Source organism: Phragmites australis, chromosome 5 (genome assembly GCF_958298935.1).
Source record: "Phragmites australis chromosome 5, lpPhrAust1.1, whole genome shotgun sequence".
NCBI lineage: Eukaryota > Viridiplantae > Streptophyta > Magnoliopsida > Poales > Poaceae > Phragmites > Phragmites australis.
The window spans coordinates 324,809-338,174 of record NC_084925.1 but is presented as its reverse complement, the minus strand read 5'-3'; the positions used below and the strand labels follow the sequence as shown (position 1 = coordinate 338,174).

The 13,366-nt window shown below is 47.1% G+C and overlaps 2 protein-coding genes and 1 pseudogene across 3 annotated transcripts; all 3 read left to right on the top strand.

The window, feature by feature from the left end:
- The first annotated feature begins 4,241 nt into the window (after positions 1-4,241).
- LOC133918177 (ferredoxin--NADP reductase, leaf isozyme 1, chloroplastic-like) lies at positions 4,242-6,668 on the top strand. 2 transcript variants are annotated; one of them, XM_062361918.1, is made up of 8 exons: positions 4,242-4,768; positions 4,952-5,085; positions 5,189-5,267; positions 5,435-5,526; positions 5,653-5,730; positions 5,831-5,893; positions 5,986-6,220; positions 6,395-6,668. In XM_062361918.1, exons 1-8 carry the CDS (start codon positions 4,417-4,419, stop codon positions 6,460-6,462), a joined length of 1,101 nt encoding a protein of 366 aa, XP_062217902.1. In that variant the 5' UTR covers positions 4,242-4,416; the 3' UTR covers positions 6,463-6,668. The 2 variants fall into 2 exon arrangements, with proteins under 2 accessions (XP_062217902.1, XP_062217903.1); XM_062361919.1 differs by having other exon boundaries at positions 4,248-4,744.
- Positions 6,669-6,797: 129 nt separating this feature from the next.
- LOC133918178 (large ribosomal subunit protein uL6-like) lies at positions 6,798-8,633 on the top strand (annotated as a pseudogene).
- A 508-nt stretch (positions 8,634-9,141) lies between these two features.
- LOC133917336 (pectinesterase inhibitor 12-like) lies at positions 9,142-10,498 on the top strand. The gene has a single exon (XM_062361240.1). It carries the CDS (start codon positions 9,634-9,636, stop codon positions 10,219-10,221), a length of 588 nt encoding a protein of 195 aa, XP_062217224.1. The 5' UTR covers positions 9,142-9,633; the 3' UTR covers positions 10,222-10,498.
- The last annotated feature ends 2,868 nt before the right edge of the window (positions 10,499-13,366 follow it).

The following is a 13,366-nucleotide window of genomic DNA, read 5'->3' as shown; positions in this document are numbered from 1 at the left end:
ATAATGAAAGCGATCGTGAAACTTCACTGAAACTTTAAGAGCAAAGTTGTTAATCAGTACTTGGCTAAAGAGGTGGTGTCTTTCAAGAGCTACAAGCACCTGAAAGCAGAAGATTGAGAAGCTTTTATGCAGAGGAAGAATACAACAGCAGTTCAAAAATAAGATTAGGGAGAAGAAGCAACTTAGAGCTAGGAACAAGTACAACCATAGGACTGGTCCAACCGAGTATGTGGTAAAAAGGGCAAAATGTCAGGCAGATGATGAAAAGTTATCCAAAGAAGGCCACAAGAATCCTTGGTTGCAATTCCCAAGATGATCGGAGTCATATTTGCAAGGGGTGAGATGTCCGAAAGCTGAGAAATCACAATTAGAAACAACCGAAGCTAGCCAAGGTTCTTTCTGGGTCAAGGAACATGATGTTCTTTCAACGACGCTGGGAACCTCGGAGCACACAAGTCAAGTGCGAGGTGTATCCAGTTCCTAGTGATGGAAATACGACTTTCCCAAAGACCTCGAAATATACAAGAAGAACAAGAGGTCATGCAGTGGACGTGGATGCATTAACACGGGAGACCTAGAAAAGTTTACGCAAACATCATACAAACGCTTGCGGCACGGGGAATACAGATTTCTATCCCAGAGGCAGGTAGCCTCGGAATTGCACAGAAGAGTAGCTACGCGTCCAAGAAGGTCGATCAACCAGAAGCCAATGTGACTGAGACGGATATGATGAACCTACTAGAAGAGCACATGCCTTGCAGCCTTGTAATCAGGTCTGGTGGGTATCAAATAGAGGTTGCAAGGGGCCAGGTGCTTCCAGACGTTCATATCTTACATAAGGTCTTGATATATGCTGGCTATGCTATGATTAGGGTGGACATGGTACATAGAAATACCACTCATCACGTGTTGGAGCTCTCCTCCAATGATGAAGTCACAACTCTAGGTGAAGCTCTTCGTCAAAAGATTTAGTGAAAGAGGGGCGACATCGTGGTCTCTAGTGCATCTCAGTCTAAACGAGCTTCAAGTGCACCGTTGCCGCGCCCCTCACTTCCAGAGAAGACAGCTTCACTGTCTTATCCTCCTCCAAAGAAGCTGGCTTCACCATCTCCTCCGCATTTGGTAGCCTCGCTTCCAGCTCTAATTCTGTCTCCCCCAAAGAGCCTAAAGAAGAAGGAAAAGCGAGTTGAGAAGAAAGGCTATAAGAAGCACCCGCCGAAGAAGTCGAATGTCATTGTACCGGCGAAGAAGTCCACGGGTATTGGAGAAGCGTGGATTGTACCCACACGAAATTCTAATATGAGAAGCCACTGATAACGGCGGATGACCTAACAAGGGCGGGATAAGCATGTGTTGACCTGCATAATTACTACATATAGACTTTTAGAGACACCAAAGCTTAATCCATAATTGTGCAGTACAAATGACGTCATTTCTTAACTGACGACGGCTACTTCCTTGTGGGTTTCAATGACTTATATAATTCGATTGTCGATTTTTATCTTTAATTTATAAATTTGATCGATTAAATTTGAACAAATTTCCACCAAATTTTAAGTATCGAGAATTTCCAAAATCTCCACCGAGCGATTTCCGAACGTTTTAATATTGTTGAAGAGGGTACGACCATATGGGCTTTAGTCTATCACATCGGTTGTCCCTAGCTTCCTCAGGTTTTGGGCCCACGTGAAAGACGTGCTGAGATTACGTAGGATGGACGACATTGGGCTTTAATTTACGCCTTGCCATTGGTTTCAGTTTCCTTCATCCAAGGAAGAAATCTAGTGTTTTGCTCTCGTACCAGTCTGATTTCCTTCCTCACCCATAAAATAAGATATTCTTGCTCTCTGATCTTTGGCAACTATGCAAATCAACCTCTATGGAAACTGTGCAAATCAACCTTCATGTGGTTTCCAAGAAGATGGTTTCAAATGATGTGGCTCACGCATGGCAACTGATCTCATGTGTAAGATGATACGTGGCGATAGTTTTATATAGTAGGCATCATAGTCACTAAATTGAAAAAAAATAGATGCATGCCCACTTCTCTGAAACTAAAGTGGTTGATTTGCACGGTTTTGGTAGTTCAAGAGCAATAATAACTAGTTTTGTGATTGAGAGTGAAAAATCAGAGCGGGGTCAGAGTTGAGAAAGGAAAAATAGACATATATACTATATACTTTGTGGCTAGGAATCGGTGTGCTTCCGGGGCATCATGCCACTGTAGCTCCTATAGCACCGTCTCCAACATGTGGGCCCAGCCCTGGTGCCGGTTCCCACCTCGCATGAAGCACAGAAAGTTCCAACGTCTCTCTCAGCGAACTCTAGACGCCAGCCCAAGACAACTCACTACCTCCTTCTACCACTTTAGATCGACTCGAACACAAGCACGTCCCGATTCATCCCATCCACACGAATACAACTCACAATCGAATCGACTCAACTCATAACCAAACAACAAATGGCCTCATCTCATACAGATGCTCCTTGAACACATATGCTTCTCAAACACAAGGCCAAATCAACCCAAACACATATCAGAGGCCATCGTAAGCGACCTCGCCTGCGCCCTGGACCTACCTGAACTCACCGGCGTTGCTCAGAGAAGCCCACCCGCGCCACTCGGAGGAGCCCGCTCAAACCTCCAAGGTCGTGCTACCGCTCCTCCACCGCATGCTCTCGGCCAAAGCGCTCTACCCCAAGAACTTCTTCCTCGCCTCCCTTGCCAGCGTCACCGCCAGGCTGTGCTGCCCCATGCAAACCTGCCGCGGGAAGATAGAGCTGACATGCAAGAGGAGAGGACACCATGGGATGAGAGGGCCGACGCATGAGAGGAGAGGACACCGCGGAGGAGAACGCTGGCACGAAATTGACGCGGGAGAAGATCCACTGCGGTAGGAGAGGGCCGGTGCAGACGGACAGCATGGACTCGGCACGGGAGTTCCACCACGGGAGGAGAGCCACCACTGGCAGAGAGGGCCGGTGCGGACCCACCAAGGGAGGAAAGCTAGCGCAAGAGGAGAGGGCCGACGCTTGTTGCTGGGCTCTGCTGCACGCCGCTGAAGAGAAAGAAGCACCAAAGAGATAAGGGAGAGAGAGACCGCCTGTGGAGAACAGATAAGGGAGAGAGAACTTGTTGCGAGGATCAGGAGCAAAATTGCACTGGAAATAAATTTTGGGTCCGGTCACATTGGCTGGTATTAAAAAACAGGTAGTGATCTGCCGATTTTTATATAAACCGGCTATGATAACCCGTTATCGTTGTCGATTGTTTCCTAAAACCGAGAATGATACGGTTGTACCAACTACAATGTACATTAGCACTTGACGCTGTCAATGTAGCATTATATTATTGCTCCATGTAATCTTCCTTATAGTGTACTTCCATATTGCGATCTGTAAATGTTAAAAAAAAATGGATGATGCAATCACATGTATGAGCGTGACCTAGCACGCCTATCTGCCTAGTTTTCCTTGTTCCTACAATATAAGACATGAATAGTCCGATGCTTTATTCCTAGACATAGTATATTTAATCATTCATAAATATTTATTTCACTAAAAACTATTACCTCTGTTTTTTTATTTATCACCATTGATTTACTGTAGCTATTTTGATCTCGTGTTTTTTCTGCGAAAAATTATAGATACCTAAAACTTTCATATCATTAGATTTGTCGTGAAATATACTTCATTAGTATTGTATACTTTTAAGTATTTGTAAATTTTTTTATAGAATAAAGCATAATGTCAAAATTATTATAGTAAAATTAATGGTGACAAGTAAATGAAAATAGAGGAAGTATGAATTTAGATTAGGTAAGGTAATCTATCCAAGTAACTAGACAAATTGTGATGAAATATGCGTATTGCCTCGTTGAATTCGGAGGCAGACACAAATAGTTCACATACAATGGATACCCATTTGTTCGTTTTCTTTTAGAGATTTCAGTTTTGCTATTTATAAGTAGTTTGAAAACAACTTATTTTTCAATTAATCTCCATAGTAAATTCTCGGATCATAATATGTAAGGGACTAGGATGATGACCGAAAAATAAGTTGGTTTCAGACACTTAAAAGTATAGTCACGCCCTTAAGATTTTGGCGGGCAGTGCCACTAAGAGACAGTTGATGGACAGTCAATCGTTGCACGCTTGGGCTGGACTTGCTGGTGTGGGATGGGAGGAGGGGGAGGAGGGGGAGGAGGAGGCACCGCTTGCTCCTCACCCCGTCTCCCTTCCACTCACTCCGTGCTGCAGCACAACCCAATCCTCTCCTTCTCCTCTCCTCTCCTCTCGCTCCTTCCTCCCCCTCAACATCTCACGCTCATCCTCCAGAGTTTCTCTCCTCAATCCACCTCTGGGCACGCACAGCCACGTAGGTACCTTGCAATCCAGAGCTTGCCGGCCACCGCCATGGCCGCCGTGACCGCCGCGGCCGTGACACTGTCCTCCTCCTCCCCTGCCAAGGCTGCTGCACCGTCCCCGTCATGCAGCCACTTCCTGGCATACCCGCGCAACGCCCGGGCGGTGCGGGTGCGGGTGCAGGTGTCGACGACAGAGACGGCTGAGGCGGCTCCAGCGCCGGCGAAGAAGGAGAAGATCTCCAAGAAGCAGGACGAAGGGGTGGCGACCAACACGTACAGGCCCAAGGAGCCGTACGTCGGCCGGTGCCTGCTCAACACCAGGATCACCGGCGACGACGCGCCCGGGGAAACATGGCACATGGTCTTCACCACCGAAGGTACCCTGCCTCTACTCTGTAATTGTATGCATATGTCGATCGATGCATCACAAGCTAAGCTACAAACGACTTTGATTTGCCACTCGAATGGAGCAATCCAAAACGACTTTGATGTTTGAAATACCGATTACCCTGGGTAGTTGCAACGGTTTTTGGGGAAATTTTTTATTTTGATATTTGAACCTTGTGATCTTGTTGTTTTTGAAGGCAAGCTCCCATACAGAGAAGGGCAGTCCATCGGCGTGATCGCTGACGGCGTCGACAAGAACGGCAAGCCACACAAGCTCAGGCTCTACTCCATCGCCAGCAGCGCCATTGGCGATTTCGGCGACTCCAAGACGGTCAGTTCATTCTCGATTTCTTTGAGTTGCATGTTTTATCGCCATTACAACAACAAACAAAAAACAAAAAGCGATCAAGGGTAAAATTACTTGTTATCGGCAGGTGTCGCTTTGCGTCAAGAGGCTAGTTTACACCAATGATCAAGGGGAGATCGTCAAAGGAGTCTGCTCAAACTTCTTATGTCAGACTTCGTTCTTTTTAGAATTCGAGAATTGTCTTGTCCGGTCTTTTCTTTTCTTTTATTTCCTTTCCCTTTCAGATGATGGATGACACAAATAGTTGAGTATTCAATACGATGTACTGTATATATATATACTTTGTTGTGGTAATATATATAAAATGCTGCAGGTGACCTGAAGGCAGGCTCTGAAGTGAAGATCACAGGGCCAGTTGGTAAGGAGATGCTCATGCCCAAGGACCCCAATGCAACTATCATTATGGTAAGTTAGTCCAGGGTGAGTTGAATGGAATGTATGCTTGGATGATGCGCTTGATGATGATCCTCGCAACATTGACCAGAAATGAACATCTCATTCACCTGTGTTGTACGTGTTGGTCATTGGCAGCTCGCGACGGGTACCGGAATTGCTCCCTTCCGCTCCTTCTTGTGGAAGATGTTCTTCGAGGAGCACGAGGACTACAAGGTGGAGTAGTTGTTTTTTTTGCTCTAGCCAAAAAGAAGACCTGCCTGTTCTGTTCATCAAACAATGGAATGTATCATATGATCATATATATCCTGTGCAGTTCAACGGTCTGGCATGGCTCTTCTTGGGAGTTCCTACAAGCAGCACTCTGCTGTACAAGGAGGTGAGTCAGTCAACTCTAGACATTGCGCGCATTTCCCGTCTTCGACTCGATGCATTTCCCTTGTTGGTCGTTGGAAAATGGTGATGTCGCAGGAGCTGGAGAAGATGAAGGAGATTGCGCCGGAGAAGTTCCGGCTGGACTTCGCGGTGAGCCGGGAGCAGACGAACGCGGCCGGGGAGAAGATGTACATCCAGACGCGAATGGCGGAGTACAAGGAGGAGCTGTGGGAGCTGCTCAAGAAGGACAACACCTACGTCTACATGTGCGGGCTCAAGGGCATGGAGAAGGGCATCGACGACATCATGGTCGACCTCGCAGCTAAAGACGGTATATATGCGTGCATCTTAGCTATCTTCTGCAACCACATCATGCTCATGCATGCTTTGCTTTTCTTTGCTTTCTTCTTCCTTGGGTTGAATCAATCAGCAAGTAACTGAAGAAGCTTTTTCTTTCTTTCTTTCTTTCCTTGTGTGTGTGCGCGCGCGCTGCGAATTTCATCAGGGATTGACTGGTTTGATTACAAGAAGCAGCTGAAGAAGGCCGAGCAATGGAACGTCGAAGTCTACTGATGGAATCTTGCTTTTTAATTCCTCTGTCTTCAATTCTTCATGCATGTTGTATCTAGTAGTCTATTGAGATGCATCATCATCAGCAATATGCATGCTCAGCTCAAATCAAACCAATCAAATCGTTGGCTCGTCCCATCGATCCATGTACGTACTTAAAAGGCCCATCATTTTACGGATATCGATCGATCGAGATGGATTTCTTTTTCTTTCTTGAGGCTTTTTAATGTTCTTTATTCTTTCTCTTTCTCTCTCTCTCTCTCTACATGGGAAGGCACAAGTCAAACATTGGGCCCTAGATTGGCCCACTTAAAGCCCAGCCCAAGACCACCCACCCTTCTCTTCTCTCTCCGAAAGAGACAAAAACCCTAACGCCGCCGCCACCTCCTCCTGTATAAAAACTGAGCTCGTCTCTTCCGCGGCCTCCTCTCCCCCGCCGCCGCACCTCCTCCTCCCGCACAGGCACAGCCGCCGGAGAAGAAGAAAGCCGGCGAGATGAAGACGATCCTGGCCTCGGAGACGATGGAGATCCCCGAGGGGGTGACGGTGAAGGTGGCGGCGAAGGTGGTGACGGTGGAGGGGCCGCGGGGGAAGTTCAGCTTCAAGCAAGCACCTCAACCTCGATTTCCAGCTCCAGGAGGGCGGTAGCAAGCTAAAGGTCGACGCCTGGTTCGGCACCCGCAGCACCATGGCCGCTATCCGGACCGCTATCTCCCACGTCCAGAACCTCATCACCGGCGTTACCAAGGGGTACCGCTACAAGATGCGCGAAATCAGGAACTTCCTCGGAGAGAAGAAGGTAAAAGACCGTCCTTCGTTCGTCCTCCTCTCATTTTTAGCGCCACCTTCTGTTACTGATATATCTTCTTGGGGCGATTTGCCTGCATAAAGATTGGATTTTTACGAGGTGTGTAGTGTCGCCCTTAGGATCATAGGAACTCGTGCCTTGCTGGATTTTTAGCTCTGATCAACTAACAAGGGTTTTAATTGATCCTAATTAGTGGTAGCCGAGTGCTTAGACTGTCAGGCTTAAGAGAATAGGGGATCGCTTATAATGTTGATGCTGTTATAACATAATGTGAGTCACTGCTGGTGTTATGGTACCTAACTAGTTAACAGAAGGAAACAAGTTAACAGAGCATTTTTGACTTGTGATTTACCTAGTTTTTCTTTTGCCTGTATGTGTATACATATTGGTTTATCATGCATGACGTACAGAGATAGACGTCATCAGGATTCATATATATACATATACTACTAACTCTTTGGTGAATGATGGATATCCTAGTCTTTTCTTATTATATAGCACCTCACTCTTAGATATATATAGTGCAAATATTCATGTTACCATATATTTAGAATAATAGATATACTTTATATCTATTATGTGCCTATACCTATCGTAGTTTATTGTTGCACCACCTTTAGTTACTACAGGTCAGTTTTCTATATATATATATATATATTTTGTAGGTATGCTCATTGTAGTTTATGTTTACGCACACATCATAAGTTGTAACTCACAGTGTTTCAGGTTGTAACTAGGGAATATGCGCAATGCGAATAACAAGTTGTAACTCACAGTGTTAGCTTCTCATGTTGCAATTATACATTTATGGACGTGAAATTGTAACTGGTCTACCTAACAAGTTGTAACTCATAGTGTTTCGAGTTGTAATTGAGGGATGTACGCAGTACGAATAATAAGTTGTAACTCACAGTGTTAGCTTCTCGTGTTGCAATTATGCGTCTCTTAACGTGAAGTTGAACTGATCTACCTAACAAGTTGTAACTTATAGTGTTTCGGGTTGTAGCTGGAGGATGTGCGCAATACGAATAACAAATTGTAATTCATAGTGTTAGCTTTTCATGTTCTAATTATACATTTCTGGACGTGAAGTTGTAACTCACAGTGTTTTGTGTTGTAATTGGAGGATGTGCGCAGTGCGAATAGCAACTACGCATAGGCGCAGTCTTGCCGTATGTATGTATGTGTATGTGTGTGTGTATATATATATATTGTTATGTGATCATAATTTGTTCACCTTTATGCACACTTCCAGTTACAATATTAAAAATAGTATAGTTGCGATTCATAAGATAGGTCAGTTACTATAAATATATATGATTATGACTCAGTAACTTCTCTAATTGTAATTATATATTTTTTGTCATGTGATCGTAACTGACTATTTTTTCCTTAGTCGTAACTTGAGGGTAGCGTAAAAGTAATGCAATTGCGTCTATGCGTAAGTTGTAACTATAGTATAGCACAAATCGTAACTGAGATGCCTACCATATTGTAACTGGATCAAAAAAGAGGGGAAAAGGCTCCCCACCGCTCACATCAAGACATGAATCCAAATAACACTACACAGAGCGTACACACGACCGTGTACCGCTCATTCCCGTGCGTACATCTTCGTTCCAACTCCAAGACAAAGAGCAACAGATCGGCCAATGGCGTCGCCGTTCTACTCATCGTGGCGCTGGCGGCCACCCGCGACGCCTCCGCAGGTGCAGATCGCGTCGCCGCTTGCAACTGCGTCAAGGCCACCACCGGGGGCTTCTCGGCCATCGACTTCGCCCGCACGGCCAAAATGACGCCGTGTAGGTCTGTTCTGCGTCTAGACGCATAATAGACTTATCGTGTGTGTATATATATATAGTTTCCATGCAATCTAAAAATTAGAAAAAGAAGAAGAGCTTGTACCAAAATAGCAGTTGAGTAATCCTCCGTTGTGCATGCTTAGCTTGCACGTTGAAGCATTCAACGATGGAACTGAGGCCTCTCAGCTCGATCATCACTTTGCCAACAACTGAGGAGGCTGGCATCTTCGATCCGCTCCATGCATGCATGGAAGAAGAAGAAGACGATGTCTCCATGCATGCATGCATGCACCTCCGATCTATCGATACATGAAAACCTTTCTAGTCATCTTGAATAAATAGCGAGCCTTCCTCCCAACCTCTCCCTTGCCTCTTCGATCTGCATCTTCAATTCGTCGTCTTCTCTCTCTTAATTATATATATAATTTCTCTCTCTTTATACATATATACATATATAGACCTCTCTGGGAGCTAAGAGAAAGAGAAGTCGATCAATTCCATCGCTCGAAACGTATCGAGACAGAAATAACAACTGCAAGGCCTTAATATATATCATCAGCGACAATGGGGATGCGTGGTGATAGTGTCTTCACGACGTCGCTCTGCCTCGCCATCCTCCTCTTGCGCAGCATTGCACCGGCACAGGCGGCGGAGTTGGAATCTGCGCCGACGGAGGAGTGCGCGAACCCGGTGAGCGTGGAGGTGGCGTGCCGTGGCGCGTCGGAGACGCACGCCGCCGTGGCCTACGAGCACTGCGTGGCGTCGCTGGCGGGCGACCCGCGCAGCAAGGAGGCCGGCAACATGCACGGCCTGGCCGTGCTCGCTACCAAGCTCGCCATCGACCACGCCGCCAGCACCGAGTCCAAGATCGACGACCTCTCCGAGCTGGAGGACTCGCCGCACGCGCGCGCGCGCTTCAACCACTGCCTCGAGCAGTACGGCGGCGCCACCGACCTCCTCCGCGACGCCCTCGACAACCTCCAGGCGCACATCTACGGCAAGGCCATCGAGCAGCTCGCCGCCGCGCTCGGCGCCTCCGAGAGCTGCGAGGACGCCTGGAAGGGCGAGGAGCACGTCCCCGTCGCCGGCCACGACAGGGAGTACGGCCGGATGGCGCACATCGCCCTCGGACTCACCCACGCCGCCGCATGATCCATCATCCATCAACTCCGATCCCGATCGACACGCACGACCCAGATCGGTCTATCCATCGATACATATCCTTGATCTCTTCTTGATCATCTGGTGTTTCTTCCATGTTTTGATTTGAGTTCTGTACGCTAGGGGGTGTTGTGTTGCTTGAATTAATTTCAAAACATGCATTCCAGCAATATTATTAGTTGTAGTCCATTTGTGTTTTTCTTTTTTGTGTGCTGTGCTATTGATTAAATGTTGTAGGGCTTCATCAGATGAAGAGAAAAGGAAGGAATAAAAGGCTTAATTTACTCTGTATTTTACTTGGTTCAGTTTTCTTCTTCACATGCATGGTGTTGAGCCATGTGTCAATGAAATTCACCCAGGAAATAGAGTTTCATGTTCAGATAAAGGTAAAAGTAATGGGCTTCATACCACTTAATGAATGATCAGATAAGGAATGGCAGAATCAAACATCTTTCAGTTCAGGATGAGGTTATACTGCACAGCATTGTAGTTCTTTGCATTAGCAGTTAATAATGCAGAGGATCGTTGTCGCAAACAAATGGGATAATTGATGAGGTACTAACTGTAAGCAGATTTCTCTAATTTATCAGTCTGTCAAAACGAGACTCAATTTTCAGAATCTCTGAGTTTGCAACAACGAAAACACCGGACAAAAGAAGAGTGGTTCCAACTTGGCATGCCAAAAGAAACTTGAATCAATTTCAAGTCAACAATCTGTCTTGCACTTGATTTTCCTCGGAAGAACAGTAATTCAATTCTTTGTTGTACGATGCCATTTTGGCGTATATTTGCACAAGTATACGTGTACATATACATGAAAAGGAAAAAAAAAGAAAAAATGGGCCAGCCGGCCTTTGCCTTCCGGGCCGGCCCAGCGGCCTTCTCTCTCTCTTGGCCGGCCCAGCTACTGCCCCTCTCCTTATCCCGTCACTCGGCTGCTCTATATAGCCCGGACGGGTGCCCGCGGTAGGGGGGAGGCCGGATCCGAGAGCTAGAGAGAGAGAGAAGAGAGAGGAGAGAGATCCATTGAGAGACACATCCTCGCCGCACAGGTTCTCTCCCTACCGCCAATGGCCGTAGTCGCTGATGCGTGATGTGGTGGGCTCCTGATGTGACCACCTCTTCATCTCCTTCTTCTTTGCTACAGGTTGGCCGCCGGCGATGCCGCGGGCCTTCGGGCTCACCGGGGACGTCGTGTGCGCTAGTCCCCCCCCCCCTCCTTCCATATCTGCTACAGGGTTTCGGCCGGCCTTCATGTCGTGATCGTACAGGGTTTCGGCCAGCCTTCACGCCGTGGCCATGGAGATAGGTGGGCCGCCGAGGTGCACAGGTTCTTGTTTGCTCCACCCGGCCTTCGTGACATGGCCGTGAGGTGTGTAGGTGTATGCCGGCTAACGCTTGCGCCTTGGCCGTGCGAGAGGCAGGTGTTCCAGCTGGTGTATTTGGTGTCGATGTTGTACAAGTTCCAACCGGCATGTTTTATGCCGTTGCCGTACAGGTTCCAGCTAGCGTGTTTTGTGAAGATGTCGTACAGGTTTCGGTCGACATGTTTTGTGCCGATGCTGTGGAAGCATACAGGTTTCGGCCGGCGTGCCTTGTGTCGCCGCTGCAGAAGCATGGGTATTCCATCATTCTCACTGTTGCATTTGGCCCCCTCATTTTGATCTTTAGCCACACGTGTGTGCGAGCTGTCCGCCGCTGATGTGTTTGCTAGCATCGTGTGTGCTTTATCCTCCTACATGTGTGTCTTTGTGCTGTCGTGCCGGCGTGCTTCACCACCGATGCGCTGGTGTGCGCGTGCACCACCGTTGTACTGGCGTGCGTCGCCACCGACGTGTTGGTTAGTGTGGCATGGTGTGTCTTGCTTCTCCGCCATCGTGCTGACGTTTTTTTTTTTTTTTGCTTCTCCCTTGCGTGAAGTCTGCGCTTGTACTCTGGGCAAGCACCATGTGCGTGTGTGAGAGCCATGGCTCTCTGCCGCAGCTCTATTACTCAGCCATATGCATGTGCATGAGTGCTGCCGCCCTCAAGCTAGTCGGTGTGTGTGCTGCCATCGTGATAGGACTGACATTGTGTTGGCTCGCTGCTGTCCGGTGTCTGTTGCCATTGATTTTGTTATGCATGCGTTATCGTGGCTGTTTGATGGCTGACCAGTGTATGCACTGGTCTGGGTGCTACCCTGGGTTCTGAGTACTGCTGCTATTCCCTATTGTTGGTCCTGGCTTGGTTGTTCTGCTGTCATCTGATACAACCCTAAGGCTGATGCCTTTTGTTACTTGTTTGGCCATCCTGAGATTGGTATTCCTGCTGATGGTGAAAAGGGTTGCTGACACCGAATGGTGCATCTATTATTGATGGTACAAATGACTTGGCATCAATCTCCTTGCCTGATGTCGATGTTGTTTTATTGAAGCTAATGGCCCTGTGATATTTATCGATGGTGGCTGAAGTCTAGCTTCTGAATGAGGCGCGCCCCTCCTGTCATGGGTGTGTTCTGTTGCTTGTGAGTTATGGAGATAGGAATGCCTATTGAGATGATGATCATAGTGATGAACTCCCCTTATGATGAGTTGAGTGTTGGGTTGATGGCTTAATGCCCAAATGAGAGAATAAAGGTTTTGTCGGTTACCTAACAATATCTCGTTATGGCTGATGACAATGTTGAGGCCCCGAGTCATGTTGCTTATGTTGATGGCTGTGAGCCTATTATCCCATGTGTGTTGATGACAAATATATGTTGCCTCGGATATATCGCTTATGAGATGTTACCGAGACCTGTGATGCTAGGGTTGAGGTTGAGGGAGGGTTGGCGTGGCTAAGCCGATCGTTGTGCTCCCGGGTAAAGCCGGTTGTAGCTATACGAGACACTATGCCTCCTAACCTTTCTCTCCCGTTTTATATCGCTTAAGGCCATGGCTGATGATGAGCGATTATACACACTATGCTAAGGCTATTTAGCCGATGATGACTCGGGATACATAAACAATCAGTAAAGCTCACGCTAGACTGTTATCTTGTTTCTGCTTTATTGCTAACACTTACTTTGCTCTGTTTTGATGCCTGTGACTACAGCATTGTAGACTCGGAGACGACATCCATATGAAGACTATCAGCGTGGCTTAATCGAAGGTAGCCC